At 41.6% G+C, this 23,150-nt stretch overlaps 1 protein-coding gene and 1 non-coding gene across 2 annotated transcripts in view; one reads left to right on the top strand and one right to left on the bottom strand.

Annotated features, from left to right (window-relative positions):
- Window positions 1-23,150, top strand: part of SLC28A3 (solute carrier family 28 member 3) — a 64,422-nt gene that overhangs the window by 9,731 nt on the left and 31,541 nt on the right. Inside the window, exon 2 of the mRNA XM_052645327.1 lies at window positions 19,903-20,001. Coding sequence (XP_052501287.1) covers window positions 19,903-20,001 — 99 coding nt within the window. The remainder of the gene's footprint in view (window positions 1-19,902; window positions 20,002-23,150) is intronic.
- On the bottom strand, window positions 2,859-2,931 carry TRNAG-UCC (transfer RNA glycine (anticodon UCC)). Its single transcript has one exon. It is a non-coding gene; the product is annotated as a tRNA-Gly (tRNA).

Here is a 23,150-nt window from a genome sequence, read left to right as displayed (position 1 = left end):
GCAATACATGAACCATGACCTTCCAGATGTTCAAGCTAGTTTTAAAAAAGGCAAAGGAACCAGAGATCAAATCGCCAACATCTGCTGGATCATGGAAAAAGCAAGAGAGTTCCAGGGAAACATCTATTTCTGCTTTATTGACTATGCCAAAGCCTTTGACTGTGTGGATCACAATACACTGTGGAAAATTCTGAAAGAGATGGGCATACCAGACCACCTGACCTGCCTCTTGAGAAACCTATATGCAGGTCAGGAAGCAACAGTTAGAACTGGACATGGACCAACAGGTAGGAAAAGGAGTATGTCAAGGCTGTATATAAATCAACTATACATCAATTAAATATATATGTATATTTCTCCATGAAACATGATCAGAAAGTAACCCATTAATATGAGATAAGGCTCTTTGCATCATGAGAAAGTGTCAGTCATAGTCTAAAAGGGGCCAGAACAGGCATTAACAGCTCCCCTTCTGGACCACACAGTTACCTTACTCTGCTGACCTGCTCAGCTTTGGAAATGTACTGATCATCCTACACTGTTATCCATATTACTTTATAACTTTGCCAGCTTTTTAAAAATCTTTATTTTTCTAATTCTAGTTATTGCTTTCTGAGTCTCTCGTCCACTCAAGACAAGGTTCAGGAACATTTACAAGGAGTAAGTTGGTTAGAGAGTACTGGTCTGACTTGGGCAGCCAGGGAGGTTTGAAACAAAATATTTGCTTAATTGAGGGGCAGATGCAGGCAAGCAAAGCAGGAGAGAAGCAAAGGTCTAGAAACAGGGTATGTTGGATCCAGCAAGGAGGGGCAGATTCAACAAAGGACGTTTCCAAAAGACTGCATATTTGTGGCTTTCTGATGCTCCACACAGCCACTTCCTTGTTCCCTTGCAGAGCACAAGGTCTTTAGGTCAGGGAAGAGGGAAGAAAGGAGTAGGGAAGGAAGAATTTAGAAAAGCACAGGTGGGAGTAAGAAGTAGACTGCAATGTTCCAAGCACTGGCCATAGCATATGTGACTTTGACCTTGGCTGGAGATGGCAAAGGGCCCCTCATTAAGGAAGAAGTAGGAGAGAGAAAGGGGGTGAACTCTTGAAAAAAGCCAGACTGTTGGGGGTTGGGGGAAGTGAGGATAACAGGGCACAGATACTGAGGTTAAAAGCTACATATTAAATTATTCTAGGAGGACAAAACCCCTTGGATTGAAACTTCAGAACTAAACTACTAGTTCCGTGATTTGGGCACACTACCTAACTTCTTCTTTTTTTTGTTTTTTGGTGCACTGGGTCTTCACTGCAGTGTTCAGTCTTCTCTAGCTGCTGCTCACAGGCTTTAGAGCGTGGGCCCAGTAGTTGAGGTACGTGGATTTAACTGCCCAACAACATGTGAGATCCTAGTTCCCCGACCACAGACTAAACCTGCGTCCCCTGCACTGGAAGTCAGATTCTTAACCACAGGACCAGCAAGCAACTCCCAAGTTACATAACTTCTATACCTATTTTCTCATCCAAAAATAGTTACTGATACCCTGCATCATAAGACTTTTGTGATATTAATGTAAAGAACTGCTGCTGCTGCTAAGTCACTTCAGTCGTGTCCGACTCTGCGCGACCCCATAGATGGCAGCCCACCCGGCTCCTCTGTCCCTGGGATTCTCCAGGCAAGAATACTGGAGTGGGTTGCCATTTCCTTCTCCAAATGTAAAGCACTGGTACCTAACAAATGCTCAAGTATTTATTACTAATGCTCAAGTAACTATTATTTAAACCATTTAGGTGGGGAGGCTATTTTGGTGCAGGTGAAACCAAATTTTGAACTCTAAGTGTGAAGTCTGTCTCTTCTTATAGCAAATCTTGGAATTCACTCATGGAAAAACTGTGAGAGATGCAAGCAAGCAGATCTGAATTTTTACCATGTCAACTGAACATAAAACCTTATGTCCCTGAGGTCCCCCAGCACACTGGAGAGCTCAGCTCTCAATACCTGGGGCTCTTCACAGCACTTTAAAAAGTGATTTACAAATATTTTGGTTTATTCTGGAGCTTCACCAGTGGCTCAGAAGTAGAGAATCCACCTGCAATGCCGGAGTTGCAAAAGACAGAAGTTTGATCCCTGAGTCAAGAAGATCCCCCTGGAGTAGGAAATAGCAACCCACTCAAGTATTCTTGCCTGGAAATTTTCTTGGACAGGAAGAGCCTGGGGGGCTGCAATCCATGGGGTCACAAAGAGTCGGACATGACTGAGTACATGCAAGCCCTACAGATATTTTGGTTCATTTTGATTCATGTTCTGTTTAGTCAAATGAATTTCTTTTTAAAATTTTTTGTATACTGTAAGTTTCTAGAACTTAATTAGCACTCTGTGGGAAAAAGTGCTTAATGGCTAACATAATTTTGAAGTGAAGTGAAGTGAAAGTCGCTCAGTCATGTTCAACTCTTTGAAACCCCATGGACTATATAGTCCATGGAATTCTCCAGGCCAGAGTACTAGAGTGGGTAGCCATTCCCTTCTCTAGGGGATATTTCCAACCCAGGGACTGAACCTAGGTCTCCCACACTGCAGGCAGATTCTTTACCAGCTGAGCTACCAGGGAAGCCAAAAACCCAAAAATTTTCCAGTTGTGAGCAAATTCAAATGCCTATGACATAATGATATGCTATCCACCAACAAAAAATACTGCAGTTCTAAGTACGGATAATATTTAGAAATAAATGACCATAATGCCCCACAATAACTCAAGAATCAGGCATGACTGACCCAGACTTTATCCTGTAGGTGATTCAGGCTTTGGCATAAAACAGCCTGCTTTGTTGTTGTTGTTGTTTTTCCCCCCACACCCTAGAGCTTGTGGGATCTTAGTTCCCTGACCAGGGATTGAATCTGGGCCCCCTGCAGTGGAAGCTCAGAGTCCTAACCACTGGACCACCAGGGAAGTCCCTGAAACTCACCTTTACATGAAGAGGGCTGGAGAGTGGCTGAAGCAGGAACTGAAAGTAGACTCAGGGTTGATTTCACTGAACTTGCAGGAAGGTCCCAAGTTGTAATACCCACTATATAAACCAATGGTTGCAAAAACATAGCAGGATTTTGAATAGCTTAGGGGCTACTCGAGGTATGACAAGATGAAGTTACAAGATGAAGGTATCATTAATGATATCCAATGTCTCTTGATACCACCTGCATCTCTTCTTCCCTCTTTCCCTTTTCTTCCTTCTTACTCTGTCTTTCTCCAATAATAGACATTAATGAAGAGCTGAAGCTATGTTTTCTGAAATGAAATGAAATTAAGAAATTAATTGAAAGAATAAAGTCATTTAGTGATTTGTCTGACCAAATTGGTTCACAGACAAATGTTATATTCTTCACAGTTTTTGTATACGTATTAGACCATACTTAATTTTAATTTTTCTGTGTGTATGATTAACAGGTCTTTTATTGGTAGTAAACAATCAGAATAGTACATATGCAGTATTTAGTAGACACAATAAAAGTTAAGAAATTCTAAACCTGTGTAAAACAAAACACTGGAGAAAAAAAATCAGACAGCTCAAGAGATACAGTGGGAAAGGTCCTCACCATCCTTTGATTGCGCCTTGTACTCTGTACCCAACAGAACTTACCATACTTACCAAAATAAGAAATATAGATTTTTAGTGTTGAGTATATTTAAGAGGATTAAACACATTTTCTAAGAATTTCACAATGACAAATAAGGGATCCTTTTGCTGGTAAAGCAGACTGAAGTAGGGAAGAAATTAACTTGTATTCTGTAACCATTTTAAATAATTTCTCATTGTTCAAGCTACTTTCATAGCAGAAGTACTTTACACTTGCACAATATTAATTACTTTGCTGTACATGAAAGCCTGTGGTAGGCTGATTATACGATAAGACTACAAACAAGCAGGGGTACTTTTCTGATGTCAGAAGAGTACACAAGACTGAAATATCTCCAAAAGTACATTAAAAACTCATCAGCATAAACATCAAAGTATGTTACAAATATAATCAGGAAAAAAGCACAATCGCTAAAATGTGGTTTAGAGCAGAGCCACTGTCTACCCATGGCTTCAAGTGGCAATTAAAGTTCATAGCAGGTTTAGATGCCTTTACATTTTTCCAGTGGTCTTGTATGGATGTGAGAGTTGGACTACAAAGAAACTGAGCACCAAAGGATTGTTGCTTTTGAACTGTGGTGTTGGAGAAGACTCTTGAGAGTCCCTTGGACTGCAAGGAGATCCAACCAGTCCATCCTAAAGGAGATCAGTCCTGAGTGTTCATTGGAAGGACTGATGTTGAAGCTGAAACTCCAATATTTTGGCCACCTGATGCGAAGAGCTGACTCATTGGAAAAGACCCTGATACTGGGAAAGATTGAAGGCAGGAGGAGAAGGAGACGACAGAGGATAAGATGGTTGGATGGCATCACCGACTCAATGGACATGGGTTTGGGGTGGACTCTGGGAGTCGGTGATGGACAGGGAGGCCTGGCGTGCTGTAGTTCATGAGCTTGCAAAGAGTCGGACACAACTGAGCGACTGAACTGAACTAAACAGGACCCCTCTACTATATTGACTCATGCACCCTTTTAAAATTACTTTATACAGCCCGAAATTTCACAAAGAGGTTCTGATGTCATTACTAAATGAGACACTCTTACTCCTTACATCAGCTTTGTCACCAACTGAAAATGCCACCTTACTAATAGCCACAGCTCTGAATATGTGGGGCTTTATTATACCTGGGTATCTGCGTGGGTTCTGTTTATAAAAGGGGGAAGCGGGTGTTTATCCTTTCGTTTGGTGTTTGGATGCCATGCTGCTGCTGCTGCTGCTGCTCCTAAGTTACGTCAGTCGTGTCCGACTCTGTGCGACCCTGTAGATGGCAGCCCACCAGGCTCCTCTGTCCCTGGGATTCTCCAGGCAAGAATACTGGAGTGGGTTGCCATTTCCTTCTCCAGTGCATGAAAGTGAAAAGTGAAAGTGAAGTCGCTCAGTCGTGTCAGACTCTTCCCAACCCCATGGACTGTAGCCTACCAGGCTCCTCCATCCATGGGATTTCCTAGGCAAGAGTACTAGAGTGGGGTGCCATTGCCTTCTCCATTGGATGCCATGAAGCATAGGAAATGTATAACAAATTACCTCTTAGAATGTGAATCATTCTAAAATTGAAACTGTCTGGATAGGGAGAAGAGAGAACCAAGAAGGCCCAGAACTCTGAGAGGACAGGTTAACAACAAAAATAACAACAACAACAAACCCTAGAAGTGTGGGTGACAGGTAATAACAGAGACAGAACAATGTTTTTAGGCCATGTATAATAAATAACACAGACCCCAAATTTCAAAGAACTATGTAATTCCGACTTGGGTTCTAATACCAGAACCAACAGCCACTTGGGCTTCAATATTGATGGCACTCTTGATGGAGTCACAATCTTATTACAGTTGGGATAAGGAGAAAGTGATTTTATTTTTTTGCCTTCTATTAAAGCTATCATTCCAGGTTTTAATCAAAGATCCAAGAATATTTGTCCTACCAGGCTGGAATGATGTGGTTTGGAAGTTCAAGGTACATTTAAAAGTTGCAACAAAATATAGATAGCCAACATGTCTTAATCTTTTGATCTTTGACAATGACAATCAGGAGCCCTACAGAAAGACCACCAGCAGCCTTGTGGCACAAGGTAGAAGCATTTTTATAAACAAAACACAATCTGCAACCACCTCGCCACCTAAATTTTAATTTGATCCGTCCAGACAGACTAGAGATTTACCTAGTGAAACACTCCAGAGAAGGAAATGAGAGTAAGAAGAACCTCAATTTCAACTGAGAAATTCAAAAGGATTTTATTCTTGTTTATTATTTTTTTTCTCAAATGTGAGAAGATGTTTTGCTTATAAGAGCATTTCTGGTTCCCTCTGTGATTAAATGGGTTGAATCTTTGGAATTTCAGACACAGCCAAGTTTATTCCAATTAACCTGTTGACATGGTACCTTGAACTTTCCAATAGTCCTTATACCAACTACGGGGCTTCTCAGGTGGTTCTAGTGATAAAGGATCCACCCACCAATGTAGGAGACACATTTGATCCTTGGGTCAGGAAGATCCTCTGGAGGAGGAAATGGCAACCCACTCCAGCATTCTTGCCTGGGTAATCCCATGGACAGAGGAGCCTAGCAGTCTACAGTCCACGGGGCCACAAACAGTTGGCTAGCTAACATACTGGCTCTAATGAAATGATCAGTTAAATAATTTATGGTTGACAGCTTTCCCTCTAAACTTCCTGAGAAGAAGGACTGTATATGCAATGCCGAGTAACTAATGCAGGGTCTCTGGCTTAGTAGGTGCACAGTAAGTATTTGGTAAAGGAGTAAATGAGAGTGCTTGGGAGGGAGCCCCAAGGAACTGTGCATAGCAGTTAAGGGTTGAGTGAAAAGGCTTGTACAGTACAAGAGAAGAAGCCCAGATGGTAAGGGAGAACTAACAAAATGTGATCACAGAAGTCAGGGACAAGGATATTTCAAAGAGCACCTGGTCCATTGTGTACGGCGAAAACTGGCCTTAGGGAAACAGAAGCCATTGATTTACTTTAGCAAGGGTGATTTCCAGCATGGTAGGAATGAGAGCCAGTTCAGCATGGGTTAAAGAATGAATATGAGGCAAAAAGTAGAACCAGTATCTTATCTAATCAGGCTGCTGTAACAAAATACCACAGACTCAGTAGCTTAAAGATAACGGACATTGATATCTGGAGACTGGAAGCCCAAGATCAGGGTGTCAGCATGGTCGTGGTTCTAGTGTGAGCCTTCTTCCTGTTTTATAGTCAGCACCCTTGAAATCCCTGTGTCCTTGTGTAGTGGAAGGGGTGGGGATCTCCGCGGGCTTACTTTCACAAGGGCACTAATTATTCCCAATCATTAGAGCTCCACCCTCATGACTCAAGCAACTCTTGAAGGCCCCACTTCCTAATACCATCATCTTTGGGAGTTAGAATTTCAACATGATGAGGTTTGAGGGGATGCAAACATTCAGACCATAGCAACCAGTAAGTGCAGATAGAAAACTGGTTTTTAATGGGACAAGAATTCTTGACTTCACATAACAAAAAAATTAATGAAGATGCAAATGTTAGAAAATCAAGGGCAAAGGAGGTTGAGTACAGTAGTTCCTGGGAAAGCACAGAGCCCTGTGGCCAACCCAGAATAAAAAGTACAGAAGTTGTCATATTATTGTTCGTATTATTAGCTTCTCTGTGGGTGTCTTGAGACCTCTCCCTCTCAAGTCTATCTTAGGAGTCCTTGTAGGAGTGTCCTCAAATATTTAAACAATCAATTTAATTCAAAGAAAGGCAAAAGAAACAATAACAGGAAATTGGAACCAGGCTGAAATAATCATAGATTATCACGTACAGGTATCAAACACTAAGATAAGAGTGAAAGACAGCTCATCAGAAGGGCAGTGATGTCTAGGAGAGTACAATTCTACATGTATATGACTTTGAGCTAGTTCCAGGATCTAGAAACCATATGTGATAAAAGGAAAACATACACATATGTGTGCTAGAGAAATTAAACTCCACTATTGGGATAACTTGGTAGACTATTCCATTATGAAGTTACATTTTTTTCTTTCTAATTAGTAAGTGATCCTTCAGGTCCCCAGTACATTTCACCCCATGGTTTTTGCATCCATTGATGGCCTTTTCCTCAATCAATGATTACCTTAGGAGCTGCAAAATGTTGACTTTCATTTTGTCAATATTCCTTACCTTATTCTTTTCTTTTGAAAAGAATGAACTTCCCTTTTTTTCATATTTCTTTCTTTTTGAATATCACTGTGGACTAATATTCCTTTTTATTCATCATTTTATAATTAATTGCCAACATTATATTATGAAATTTTTCAAACATACAGAAAAGTTGAGAGTTTCGCAGTGAACACATCACCTACAATCTATATTTTACTGCAGTTTATCACATATTTTTTCATCTATGCTGTCCTTTATCTGTCTGTCATTCCACCTTATTTTTTGATGTAAGTTACAGACTTTATTCATATTTTTTTACTTTTTGATATTCAATTTGTCCCAGATTTGGTCAGTGACCTCAGAATGCTTTTTACCAATGACTGGATTTATTTATTAGATATAATCATCCTAGAAAGGATATTAAGTAAGCATTCAGAGTATATAAAAATGAGGTCACGGTGATGGTTTTACCAGGTTCCAGCTTCCAGACTTCCAGGATCAGAGGGGCCCTTGGGTTGGCCTTGGGTGGCACCTCTATCCAGCAGCATTAGGGGAGTGGCACCACCAAGTGGACGCTGCATGCAACAACCACTCTCTAGTCTACCTGAGCTTGGTCTGGTCGGGTTCCAGAATTAACACTGGAAAATAATCTGCATTTCATCTTTTAAATATAACCCAGAATGCTGATGATTTCTGATAGAAAAAAAGTCATTTAGAAAAATCATATGATGTCAGCCTCAGACAATTAAGCAGGAAGCTTAACCATCGCTCATTTTCTCATTTCAAGAATCTATAAGAATCAAATGCAAAGTTCTTTATTCCTAGGCATTATGTGATTTATCTCACTAGTAGATTTACTGGATGTTAATGTGAATAGACGGAGAAGGCAATGGCACCCCACTCCAGTACTCTTGCCTGGAAAGTCCGATAGACGGAGGAGCCTGGTAGGCTGCAGTTCATGGGGTCGAGAAGAGCCAGGCACGACTGAGCGATTTCACTTTCACTTTTCACTTTCATGCATTGGAGAAGGCAACAGCAACCCACTCCAGTGTTCTTGCCTGGAGAATCCCAGGGACGGGAGAGCTTGGTGGGCTGCTGTCTATGGGGTCGCCCAGAGTCAGACACAACTGAAGCAACTTAGCAGCAGCAGCAGCAGAGATGCATATATGTTATCCTATCATAAATTAATTTCAATATCTTAATAACTGGCATTTCAATATAATTGGCTTCCTTTTAATTCTATATATTTAATTTTATGTTTTTAAAAGCATCCTGAAATGGCTCCGTCAGCTCCATCCACTGTCCTGCCCTAGAACAGCTCCCAGAAGTCGCACATAACTTCAATCACAAAGGCAGACTTCATCATAACTGCTGGGAGTTTAGGAAACATGCCCTTTTCTGGGAAATCATAGGTCCTGCTAAAATTCAGAGTTGTATTTCTAAAGGAAATAGGGAAGAATAGATTTTGGGGACAACTAGCCATCTCAGCCACAATATATTTTTTTTATTGGAGTTCAAGAGATGTTAGATTTCTATTCTCTGTTATTTTGGTTTTCCTTTATCCTTACTTTCCATTTGATTTGTCATAGACTGAAAGTGTTCTCTTAACCTCTTTCTAAACATGTCTAAATTTTTCTCCATGTTTCCCTTATTAATCCATGCCGCTTGTATATAGATAGCCATACATTAAAGAGTGTGAGTGTACCTTGACCACTGGCATTTTTTTGGACATAGTCATTGACTTTTTTGTGCTCTATTCAGCCTGGGTTGATTAAGATGATGACCACTGAGTCATTTTCAGTATATGGTTGTGTTCTGTTATTCTATTTGACTCAAACTGATTTGCTTGCTGTTCGCTCCTCTCCCTGATAGCTCAGTTGGTAAAGAATCCTCCTGCAAAGCAGGGGACCCCAGTTCAATTCTTGGGTAGAGAAGATCCGCTAGAGAAGGGATAGGCTACCCACTCCAGTATACTTGGTTTTCCCTTGTGACTCAGCTGGCAAAGAATCCGCCAGCAATGTGGGAGACCTGGGTTCAATCTGGGTTGGGAAGATCCCCTGGAGAAAGGAAAGGCTATCCATGCCAGTATTCTGGCCTGGAGAATTCCATGGACTGCATACTATCACAAAGACTCCGACACAACTAAGCAACTTTCAAAAAAAACACTCCTCTCATCATATTTCAGTTTGTAATTGTTTTTTAATCTTTTCATTGTTTGGTTTGGTTTATTTTTGCTTGGTTTCTTCTGAAGATGTATTTGGTTTTTTTTTATTTTAATGGTTCCTTTTATAACCAACTTAAAATTATGAATGATCACAGAATTTCTATATTTTCTACTTTCCTTTATTTTATTTCCTTCTCTTCCATCACTTGATTTTAGCTGACTATATATGTTTTAGCATTTACCTTTCTACGTTAAACACTGCTACTTAAAATCTCATCCAGTTCCAGAAATTAAACGTTGAGGAAACAGGCCTACTTAGCCTACCATTGATCTTTTTATTTCCTCCTCCCTCAAGCGGCGCTCTGATCACTTTTTCTACATTAGTAGGAGTTATAATGTTTATAATTTATTCTGGAATCTTAATCCCTAAATTGTTTTGGGTTTTGATTCATTAAAAAAAGATTCAAAACATACTATCACTTGTTTTGCCAAAATTTCTCCATTTGGCTATTTTTTCTTCAAGAAGTTTCCTCAGCAAAGCTCACCAGGGAATTCCCTGGTGGTCCAGTGGTTAAGACTTCACCTTCCAATGCACCGGGTATAAGTTCGTCCCCTGGCTAGGGAGTTAGGATCCCACATATCTCATGGCCAAAAAACTAATTCATGTCAATGAATGGCAAAACCCACCACAATATTGTAATTAGCCTCCAACTAAAATAAATAAATAAATTTTTTTAAAAAGAAAAAAAAAAGCACATAAACCAGAAGCCATTTTGTAATATATTCAATACAGACATTAAAAATGGTCCACGTCAAAAAAAAAATTCTTTAAAGGAAAGTTCACAGAAGTCATAATCCATGAGTATTTGCATGTTTAAATGTATTCTTTTTAATCCAACAAATTAAACCTTCCTCTAATTTTTCTCCTCCAGGTATAGAACTCTGCCTCTTTCTACTTTTCCTTATATTTCTATCCTTAGAGGTTCCCCTTGCCCCTGGCTCACAAAGATCATGAGGGGAGAATGTCATCAGTATTCTGTAGCCCTGACACCTTGCGCCCAACTCAGAGCTCCCATTAGAACATTCAGAGGTAACAGAGGATTGTGCCAGGGCAGTGTGACAATGAGCCCCAGACTGGTCAGGTGTTTTCCTCCCACAATATTGCACCCAATCTGTCAACCCACACAGGCTTGGTAGGAAAAACTGAAACATTTCACAGAGGAGCAGTCTAGCCAGTGCACATCACCTCACATTAAGGATTACGTAAACCCAAGACTTGAGCCAGATGTTACATGAGTCAAGAGGGTCAGGAGCAATAGGTAAAGTTTATAGGCTTCTGGAATACTGCCTTTGAAAATGCAACCATTCCAAGGCAATGCTCATGCAACTTGGAAGAAAATATTAGAAAGTAATGGCCTTTTTAAAATTTTATTTTATTTTGGTTGCACCTCAAAGCATATGGGATCTTAGCTCTCCAATCCAGGATCGAACCCATGCCCCTGGCCTTGGAAGGCAGTGTCTTAAGCACCAGTCCACCAGGGAAGTCCCAGAAATAGTCTTAAAATAGTTGACATTTGTAGATTTTTTTTAATAGATGATAGATAGATAAGTGGATAAGTGGTTGGGGGTAATAATGGTAATATGAAGAAATTAGATTCACAAAACAGATGTTGACTTTTACAAGCCAAATTTTGATAAGAGGACAAAGTGACTAAATGCCCCAGAACTAGCAAGCAAGTAGCAAACTAAATCATCAAATTGACATGAAAAAAAAAGAAAGTCAATAAGTACTTACTATGAGTGGCACCAGACTGGTCACACGGCCCCCCTAGTTAGGTAAAGAAGGCTGCGTTCCCATGTAATAGAGTATGAGGCCTCAAGAAATTAAGGCTGGATTTGAGCCAAAGTGTGACTATGGAACTCAAGCTTTTTAATCATAATGCAGCCACAATTCATATAGATAATTTATCAATATCCCAAGAAGCAGTTACCTGAGATTTATGCTGTCATTGCCTGTGGTCTATTTGTATTGCATTTTGGAATTTTAAGTTACTATTTGAAGTAGTTGCTCTATAGTTCAGTCGCTCAGTCGTGTCCAACTCTTTGTGACCCTATGAATCGCAGCACACCAGGCCTCCCTGTCCATCACCAACTCCTGGAGTTCACTCAAACTCATGTCCATCAAGTCAGTGATGCCATCCAGCCATCTCATCCTCTGTTGTCCCCTTCTCCTCCTGCCCCCAACCCCTCCCAGCATCAGAGTCTTCTCCAATGAGTCAACTCTTCTCATGAGGTGGCCAGAGTATTGGAGTTTCAGCTTTAGCATCACTCTTTCCAGTGAACACCCAGGACTGATCTCCTTTAGGATGGACTGGTTGGAGTCTAGTCCTAATCCATTTTCAGAGAAATGGATACAGAAAGGTTAGATCACTTGAAAAAAACTCAGAAAAGCAGCTGAAATTGGAGATGTATTACTGACACCTTCACTTCGACACTTTAGGCTAAGAATATCAGAACACAAGACAACCTTCTTAAGCAGGGAGAGAGAGCAGTCTTGTGCTAGTCCTCACCACTGGGAGTGTTAGTCGCTCAGTTGTGTCCCATTCTTTGCAAACCCATGGACTGTAGCCCACCAGGCTCCTCTGTCCATGGGATTCTCCAGGCAAGAATACTGGAGTAGGTTGCCATGCCCTTCTCCAGGGGATCTTCTTGACCCTAGGATGAAACCCCGGTCTCCCGCATTGGAGGCAGATTTTTTACCATCTGAGTCACTTCAAGTGGGTTACCACTCGTAGAGACACTGTTTTATCTGTTGGTGTATGATTCTAAAACAGTCACCGAGCACTTCTGAGCCTGGCACTGTGCTGGGCACTTGGTACCCATCAGAGAACAAAGGACAGAGTATCTGGCTGCTCAGCTCAGAGTCCAGGGGTTAAAATACAGATTTACCCCGTCCCAAGTCCAAATGACATCACGTTCCCAATTTTCACTGCAGGCATTGGGACTTCAACACCTGTGGCAATATTTAAGGTGTCCTGCCTCTCAGAATGTACCACATTGTTGCTTCTGTTACCAAGTTAGACACAAGGCCACCCCTCTTGGGGCTTTAGTCAAACTGAAGCACTCCTGGCTTGGTCAGGGAGTTCTTTGCTGCCCAGGTTTATGCTGCCAATAATGAAACTGAGTTTGGTGCAGGCAAGACAGGCTTTGCCAGAGAATAGAGAAGGGGAGCTCACATTCTAAAGGTACCTTCTTCCCAGAGGGAGAGCAGTCAGGGAATTCCCAGGACCAGGAGGCAGACAGGTCATCGGGCTCTAGGAAAGGGGTAGAGATTTCTAGGGGCAACCAGTGCATGCTCAGTCTTCCATGCTCCTTTGCACATGGCACCAATTGCACCTGCTGCTGCTGCTGCTGCTAAGTTGCTTCAGTTGTGTCCAACTCTGTGCAACCCCACGGCCAGCAGCCCACCAGGCTCCCCCATCCCTGGGATTCTCCAGGCAAGAACATCGGAGTGGGTTGCCATTTCCTTCTCCACCAGTTGCACCTAGCAGAGTACAAATCCCAGCTTTGGGTGGTGAAGCAAAGGTAACCCTTGGATACCTCCAGGTTTCCTCTTTGCAGGTGCCTTCCTGTGGTCACGTCAGAGCCAGCTCTGGGTGGTTGACCACTGTATATCTCTCCAAGTATATATCTCCCCCAGCACAGCTACAGAGTATTTCTGCCAAACACCAGGTACTTCGGAAACAAACACAGAGATAAATCAGGTAAATGTCCTTCAGCTCTCAGGTGTTGGTATGGAAACATGGGGATTAAATCAAAACAAGGAAAGCAGTGACCCTCAGCCTGCTTTGTCGACTATCTGGTTTTGCTGTGGGCCTTTGTGGCATCCTATTGAGAAAATACAACTAGCCTGTACAGCTGAAAACCAGTTTCTATGCCTAGGGCCTGGGCTGCATAGCATGAATGACACTTTGAGGAAGTTTGCATTAAAGGTGGACAGAGATTTGGAAATAGATACACACATATTAGAGAAGGAAATGGCAACACACTCCAGTATCCTTGCCTGGGAAATTTCCATGGACAGAGAGCCTGGCGGGTTACAGTCCATGGGGTTATAAGATTAAGACACAACTTAGCAACTAAACCACCACTACCACCGCACTCTTATATACATATTAAATACATGGAAAATAAAATAAGCAACCTAGATCACCAATCTAATCTGTTTTGGCAGTATAAAACCCTCCACCCAAGGTATATTATCAAACACCTCCTAAAACTTGCTATGTAATGCCAAGCCCTAGAACAAATTAAGGAACTTCACAGCAACTCCTGGAGCTCCTTGTCAACATCACTTTGCCTGCTGGGAAATCTCATCTTTGATAAACCTATATGCTCTACGTCCAGCCAAGGATTAGGCTCAAAGTCTCCTTGGAAGAAGATTTCCGTTCTTGCTCCTGGTCTCAGCCAAGCTGTGCCCCCCTCAGCAAGGTCAGTTCCCCAGTCAGAGCACGTGAGGCCAGAGCAGTTTGTATAAGGAAAGTGGAAAGAAAGGCCCTCCTGGCATAGTGATACTGAGTCTCGATAGAGACACTGCTGCTCAGAAATGGCAGCCGTGTTGGTTCAATCAGGGGCACAGTGGGAGAGAGAGACCAAGTGAGTGGAGCAGGCATGGTTAGAAGAAGAAAGAATATTACACTCATCGTGGAGACATGTGCTGTGCTGAGCTTAGTCGCTCAGTCGTGTCCGACTCTGCGAACCCATGGACTGTAGCCCGCCAGGCTCCTCTCCATGGAGTTCTCCAGGCAAGAATACTGGAGTGGGTTGCCATTCCCTTCTCCAGGGGAATCTTCCTGACCCAGGGATTGAATCTGAGTCTCCCATATTGCAGGCAGATTTTTTAGCATCTGAGCCACCAGGGAAGCCCCCCATGGAGACATGACCTGCCCACAAATGCACGAGTGCCCACTCATGTTATTTAAAGGGCAAAGTTGACTTAGAATCTGTCTAAGGTAGGAAGGCCATCATGCTGGCATAAGAAATGACCACCAGAACCTAAAATAAGTTTAAAAGTGACCCCAGCCTTTCTGGAATCTTAAGGGTCTCTGTCATATCTACTCTGAAAGTGAAAGTGAAGTCGCTCAGTCGTGTCCGACTCTTTGGGACCCCGTGGACTGGACTGTAGCTTACCAGGCTCCTCCATCCATGGAATTTTCCAGGCAAGAGTACTGAAGTGGGTTGCCATTGCCTTCTCCAATTTCTACTCTAATCTAATGTTAATAGCTATAGTCCAAATCAGTCTTTCTTAATTGAAAGGGAATTCAATCTGTAGGTATACTACTATGTCTGTAGACATTCCAAAGGCCAAAAGGCCTTGGCCCACTGGCTAAACTCTATGAGTATATTATGGCCTGAGGTTGGAAAGTCTTAACTCAGATTCCATCTCCTGTATTTCTGATTGTACAACCTGAGTCAGGGAATTTACTTATCTTTGCCTTAGTTTCCTCATCTGTAAAAAGGGTGATCCCAATAGTCACCTCACAGGCCTCTATAGATCAAATGCAAAATGCTGTAAAGGTTTCATGCAGTGTCTTGAACCCACTAAATATTATGTAAGCTCAGGTGTACATAAAAGCAAAAAGCAGAAGTAACAAGGGAGAAGTGTGTTTCCTGCAGGTAAGTCAGGAGGTGGGTTTGGCAGAGGCAGAGTGGGAGCTAAGGTTTCCAGGGGCCCAAGGCCCCTCTAGTTCACCACTTTGACATCACAAGGATGGGGCCTTTGTGTTCATGACCCAGTTGGAACCATCCACCACCAGGCAGCAGGACAGAGGAGAGTCTAGAAGGAATGACGAGGACCTGCCAGCCATCTCTTAAGGAGCATCCCCAAGTTGCCCAACTCAGGGCTCCACTTCTATTTACATTTCATTGGCCAGAATCTAGTTAAAAGGGAAGCTTACAATTGTCACCTTTATTTTGGGTGGTGATGTGTTCAGCTAAAATTCTATAGGAGACCCCTCCCATCCACAAATAGATGCCAGTGGGGAGGAGGGTGATTTCAGTTTTCAGGACTATGTTCTAGAAGTTGTGTGGTTTAGAAACTGAATGAAAGGAAGAAATTAACTTAAAAGGCTTCTGTCCATCTGTACTCCCTGCACCGACTGTGGATCTATATTTGCTTGAACCGCATGGAAGTGCAAGATTAAAAAGACAAGGTAGGGGAATAAGCCCAAACACCAGGTACTCCTGGCTCAAGGATCTGCCCTCCAGCGGGGACCCAATCCAAGATCATCCCCTTAGGACACACAGCCACTAAGGTTAAGTAGAGAAGTTAAAACTGCTGTGCTGTAAATTGCTTAGAAGTACTCATACACCACACCCACAACGTTGCTACCTATTCAGGGAGCAGGTATGCCCTCCGAATACAGTCATGGTTGTAGGAGTCCAGTGTACTATGATATCTTTCAATCCTAATTGCTAAATAGAAGGGGAACAACAACAATGGGCTAAGAAGTAATTATGGGCCACCTATTATAGCACGTAGGACTCCAATTTAAAAAGAAGCAGATAAACGGGTATTTTGAGGGTCATTTTTCAGGCACCAATTAACACCCATAAACACCTTTGCTTCTGTTGAAAATCCCCAACTGGGAGATATTGTTCTTCTGAACAACGCTGAAAAGCCAAAGCATGTACTATAGTGGGGGTAAAACAATCCCATTACATGTCCAGAGGTGCCCACTCTACCCCTCAGTCAACCCCTACACTGCCACGCCCGCCCCTCTCCTCTTGCATTAACCCTACAAAGGTCAGCTCCATCCTGCACAGAGCTGCTCAAGGAAGTCTCCAATTCTGCCACTAGATGGCAGGAGTAATCAGCACCTGGAAGCAGAAGCTCTTGGAGCCAGGAGTTGGAAAGGGACCATGAGAATACCAAGTCGAAACTGTCGTGTAGATGGGTGGACAGTGTGGTAGAAAGATGTGACCTGCCCTGTGTCACCTGTGTATTTAGGGACCCAAAGGACCAAGCCCCCTCAGTTACTGAGGTCCTTTTTTCCAACTCCTGTTGGGTTTTATTTTTAGCTTCTTATTAAGCAAATTTTCAGCACTCATGAAAGTTATAAGCAAGGAGCTGGGCTAAAGTAAGGTGTAAGCATTCATAACACACACACACAAAAGCAGTTGGGCCATAAGACTTTTATGCATATATCAGGTGGTGCTGGAAGTTAGACTTTATTCACGTTTATATAGTCCTATGTTTCAATAAGGGATTCCCAGATGGCTCAGAGACAAAGAATCTGCCTTCCAAGCAGGAGTTGCAGGTTTGGAACATACATTACAAGTTGGAATTGTACTTTTTTCCCCTAGAGGTCTAAAGTTAAAATGAAACTCACAGAGGGACTTGCCTGATGGTGCAGTGGGGCACAGGTCAATCCCTGGTGGAAGATCCTACATGGCTAAAAATAATCAAACTCACACACTTGTTTCTTTTTCAAATTAATGTCATACCTGACAAGGCTAGCAGGCAACATTTCTTGAAAAGATAAAAGCACCTATCTGACACTGTTTATCTATCTGCAGCCTTACTTGGAATGAAGTGCCATCTAAAAACGCTAGTTGGGGAAGAGATGGGAGAAAGATTGGACCCATCCCAAAAAGGCAAAGGAAAAATGAGCCAAGTGTTTGTCACATTTGGGAAAAACAGCTAGGGGTCAAGACACACCTCCCAGAGCATACCCTGCTGCTGACCATACATGACCACTGGAAAAACCACAGCCTTGACTAGATGGACCTTTGTTGGCAAAGGAATGTCTCTGCTTTTGAATATGCTATCTAAGTTGCTCATAACATTCCTTCCAAGGAGTAAGCATCTTTTAATTTCTTGGCTGAAATCACCATCTACAGTGATTTTGGAGCCCAAAAAATAAAGTCTGACACTGTTTCCACTGTTTCCTCATCTATTTCCCATGAAGTGATGGGAGCAGATGCCATGATCTTAGTTTTCTGAATGTTGAGTTATAAGCCAACTTTTTCACTCTCCTCTTTCACTTTCATCAAGAGGCTTTTTAGTTCCTCTTCACTTTCTGCCATAAGGGTGGTGTCATCTGCATATCTGAGGTTACTGAGATTTCTCCGGGCAATCTTGATTCCAGCTTGCTCTTGATTCCAGCTTGTGCTTCTTCCAGCCCAGCGTTTCTCATGATGTACTCTGCATATAAGTTAAATAAGCAGGGTGACAATATACAGCCTTGACGTACTCCTTTTCCTATTTGGAACCAGTCTGTTGTTCCATGTCTAGTTCTAACTGTTGCTTCCTGACCTGCATACAGGTTTCTTAAGAGGTAGGTCAGGTGGCCTGGTATTCCCATCTCTTTTAGAATTTTCCACAGTTTATTGTGATCCACACAGTCAAAGGCTTTGGCATAGTCAATAAAGCAGAAATAGATGTTTTTCTGGAACTCTCTTGCTTTTTTGATGTTCCAGCAGATGTTGGCAATTTGATCTCTGGTTCCTCTGCCTTTTCTAAAACCAGCTTGAACATCTGGAAGTTCACAGTTCACATATTGCTGAAGCCTGGCTTGGAGAATTTTGAGGATTACTTTACTAGAGTGTGAGATGAGCGCAATTGTGTGGTAGTTTGAGCATTCTTTGGGCATTGCCTTTCTTTGGGATTGGAATGAAAACTGACCTTTTCCAGTCCTGTGGCCACTGCTGAGTTTTCCAAATTTGCTGGCATATTGAGTGCAGCACTTTCACAGCATCATCTTTCAGGATTTGAAATAGCTCAACATCTCACAAATCAAGCGTCTAAGAATAAAATTATCCAGCCCATAGTTAACTATATTTTGTTTCATTTTATAATTTAAAAGTCTGTGTGAAGTGTTGAAAAGAAGGTTGGAAAGCTGCACTCTCATCTCAGCTCTGCTTGTTGGAAGGCTACATAGCCTAGTCCCAGGATCCTTCTCCCGTCTGTCTTCTTCAAGTTGGACCACACCAATCTTTTCCATCATAACAACACCAACCAAAATCATGCATGTTTCAAATATAGGTAATGACTTCCAGTGCAACACGTGCATTTTTCAGATCATCATCTTTCATAGTTGAACCATGCTTTATCTTTAAATCTTGTTTAGAAGGAACTGCTAATATTTTATAGGATGTTTTGCAGGATAGAAAACACAAGGCAAGAGAACTTAATCTGGGCCTGGAGAAAGGCACATAGTTCTGTTTGGCTGGGTTTTCCTTCATGGTGCCTGCAAGGGGAGCAGAGTAAGATGAATGAACAGGATTGAGCAACCCTGAACTGAGCCGAGCGGTGTGCAATTGACTCCAGAGGCCAGGAGTATCATTTTATAATGTAGAAAGAGTAGCATAGAAGGAATTTATATACAGATATGAAGGAAAGAAAGATTAAAAGCAGAGAAACCGATCAGGAACATGTATAATCAAAGAAGTGGAAAAATGCAGAACATTTAAGTTTTTGTTAGTCTTGTACTTAGAGCATTCATATCTTTCAGGGAAAAAATATGTGAAATATAAGTCATCTAAATTTTTAACTAAAACATATTTTTGGTACCAGCAACCATATGTACCATTAGATTATATTAGAAAACAAAAGGATTTAGAGAACTTCCTGGCTGTCCAGTAGTTAGGGCTCCGTGCTTCCATTGCAAGGGGCTTGGGTTCAATCTCTGGTCAGGGAACTAAGATTTCACAGCCAAAAAAAAGGAAAGAAGACAAAAGGATTTACATTTCTAGATTGAGATAATCTTTTTCCTTATGTGGCTTTTACAGACAGTAAATTTTCAAAATTTTTAAGTCATTTCTATTTCTTTAAGTACTAAGATTCATTGTTTCTTTAATCAGCTGACTCATCTAAACACTCGTCTTTGTTGTCTCATCCCTCAAAAGTCTTTGGGTATCATTCATTGAAAGAACATTTGTTTTTTGGCTCTGAAATTTTACTTTTGCAATCCTGTACTTTTTCTTAGAATGATGAAGATGGCTTTGAAAACCAGAACACATCAGGAAATGACCACTCACTAAGGAACAGAGCTGTGCAAAACAGAGAGCATGAAAATGGCAAACAGGTATGACTGGAAAACAGCGAGTGAATCTGTCACCATGGCAACTGCTGTGCAACAGCTATGGGGACTGAAAGCTGGCACTCAGAGGAGCAAGTTAAATGGTAATTGGGGTGGCTATGGCAGGGTCATGAGGAAAATACATATGCACAAACAAAGATTCTGTGTTTATACACCTGTTCTCTCTGATGGAGAGAGTACCCAGGCTTGCTCTGACACTTCGTGATTGCACATCCAAATTCCATCCCAAGACAGAAAGCACTGGCCTCAACAAAAACATCTCAATTTTAAAGTAAATGAGGCAGACAAGAGGAAGGTTTTAAGACACGGTTCTAAAACTGTGTTTGTGACACCCTGGGGCTCCTCAATGACATCTAAGTGTACACAGCAAGTTGAGGTGCTCTGTGACAAAACCTCTTATTTCTTTTATATATTGAATTCTGGGTAGGATCTTATTTTTTTGTTTGTTTGTTTGCCTGAAAATATCTGTATTATGTCTTCATTTTTGAAGGATATTTTCACTGATTATAGATTTTTTAATTAAATGTTTATGAAGTATAGTTGATGTACAGAATTATATAAGCTACAGGTGTCAGGATCTCATTTGGAAAAAACCTGCTGCTAAAAAGGGTGCAAATTACCCATGTATATCATCCTTTAAAAAGTAATTTTGTTTGGGTGCCATATTTTAGGGGAAGTTTGCTCATGATAAATAAATAGCTTATTTGAAGTAGAAAATTTGAAATACTATTGCAGCAAAATTTGGAAGACAAATAATGAACTGTAATTCCAGAAAAAAAAAAAATCAGTGTCTAACATATTGGAATATAGCTTGTTTCAATCCAAGTTACATATACATCTATGTGCATGTCAGGTATATTGGGATTGTGCTTTCATATTATTTGGTAATTGTCTATTTCACTTAATATATTCTAAAGTGTTCATATCAGTAAGTGTTCTTCAACCAAAAAAAAAAAAAAAAGAGAGAGAGAGAGAGAGAAGACAATACTTCTTTTCAGACAAAAGCCTGCACACGGATGATTATACAAGCTTGATTCATAATCACCAAAACCTAAAAGCAACCATCCAGACAATAAAATGTTATTCAGCACTAAAAACAAATTAGCTATCAAGACATCAAAAGAAATAGGAGACCGTTACATGTGTATTACTAAGCAACAGAAGCAATCTGAGAAGACTCCATACTATGTAGTTCCAACTATATGACATTCTGGAAGAGGCAAACTGTGGGAACAGTAAAAAGATCACTGGCTTCCAAGATGGGAGGGAAGATGGGAGGGAGGGAAGGACAAATAGGCACAGGGGATTCTTAGGATGGTGAAAATACTCTGTATGATATTATAATGGTTGATACCTGTTATTAAACATTTGACCAAGCCCGTAGAATGTACAACATCAAGAGTGAGCCCTGATGTAAACTATAGACTTCATGGGTCCATCAGTTGTAACAGATGTACCGCTTTGGTGGAGAAGTCAATAATGGGAAAGGCTGCATGAGGTAGGGGGCAAAAATATGTGAGATAACTGTACCTTCCTCTCAATTTTTCTATGAGCCTAAATAAAAATGCTCTTAAAAGTCTTGGTTTAAACATTGTTTCACTAAAAAAGTCAAAAACAAAAATTAAGTATTATTATAAATAGAAATATGAAGACTGAGAAGTAGCTACTGGTTTGGTCACAGTGGTCCTTAGGTGACCTTGGCAGTGACCTTAGCAGAAGCCATCTCAGTAAAAGTTTGGTCACAGTGGGTTGAGAAGTGAACAGGATATGGAGTGTCTCTGAATGTAAGGACAGTTCTTTCAAGTGGTTTGACTGTGAAGGGAAGGAGGGAGAGTAGATGTCCCATGACTGTGGAGCCAGGAAGGTTTTGCTTTGTTTTGGTCTTGTTTCAAAGATGAAAAGGGGTTAGAAAAAACAAAAGAGAAAACAAAGAAATGCTAGACATTCCATATGGTAAGTAACTTGGGACAATTTTACTCAAAGAAAATAATGATGAAGATCATTTCAGTGAAAATTTTACCAAACTTTTTCTCTTGGCCAAGCTTGGTGTTAGGTAGGGGAAAATAAGAAGGGCTTCTCTGAACCCCTGACCTTTGCAGCTGCAGCCTGGACTCAGCTGGTCTCTATTACAACCATCCTTGTGCCTGAGGCCCAGCCCACGACCTGGAGGCAGCCTAAATCAGGAGCATAATGGGAGTTTGGCCTCAAAGGACAAGATAATCTTTGAGGATCCTTTCAGAGACATGCTAATAACTAATTTCCATGGGTTTTGTTGTTGTTGTTAAAGACAAATCAAAGCCTCATGGGATCTGACAACAAACTAAGTCTGAGACTTGGCATTATACGTCTTGAGCACGTTCAAAACTGCTTAACAGCTGCCTACTCCCTCCCAACCTTCCTTTGCCTTTGCTTACAATAGCTGGACCTGTTTGAGAGGTTATCTCAGAATGATGGGAGGTAGGAAATCCTTCCCATCGTCACAAGAATAGAATGGGTCATGGATGCTTAAGAGCTCCAACAGTACTTATGAAGATTGTTCATAAAAGACAGCCCTGGTTGGAACTTCCCAGCAGGACAGTCCAGTGGTTAAGGTTCTATGCTTCCAGTGCAGGGGGCATGGGTTCCATCCCTAGTTGGGAAACTAAGATCCCACATGCTGCACACCTCCCCCACCCCCCGCAAAGAAAAAGCACAGGTACGAAAAAGCAAAGGTGAAAGTTGCTCGGCCGTGTCTGACTCTTTGTGACCCATGGACTGTAGCCCACCAGGCGCCTCTGTCCATGGAAATCTCCAGGCAAGAATACTGGAGTGGATAGCCATTCCCTTCTCCAGGGGACCTTCCTGATCCAGGGATTGAATCCGGGTCTCCTGCGTTGCAGGCAGATTTTTTACTGTCTGAGCCACCAGGGAAGCCCAGGCATATACATCACTCAATAACTAGAGCAAGGGCTAGTTGAGTGAGGAAATATTTCCCCTTAACCCAATTGATAGAAGAACCCTAGTTCCCAAGGGTAGTTTAACAGCTTTGGAAGATGCTGAGCTACTGTTCATATCAGAAGACCAAGCCTTGGGCTGCCAGGAAAATAAAAACAGCCTTAGTCTCAGTTTTCTGGAAACTGGGGCTGACAGAATAT

This window comes from Budorcas taxicolor, chromosome 8 (assembly GCF_023091745.1).
Source record: "Budorcas taxicolor isolate Tak-1 chromosome 8, Takin1.1, whole genome shotgun sequence".
NCBI classification, from domain to species: Eukaryota; Metazoa; Chordata; class Mammalia; order Artiodactyla; family Bovidae; genus Budorcas; species Budorcas taxicolor.
This window is presented reverse-complemented; position numbering and strand designations above follow the sequence as displayed.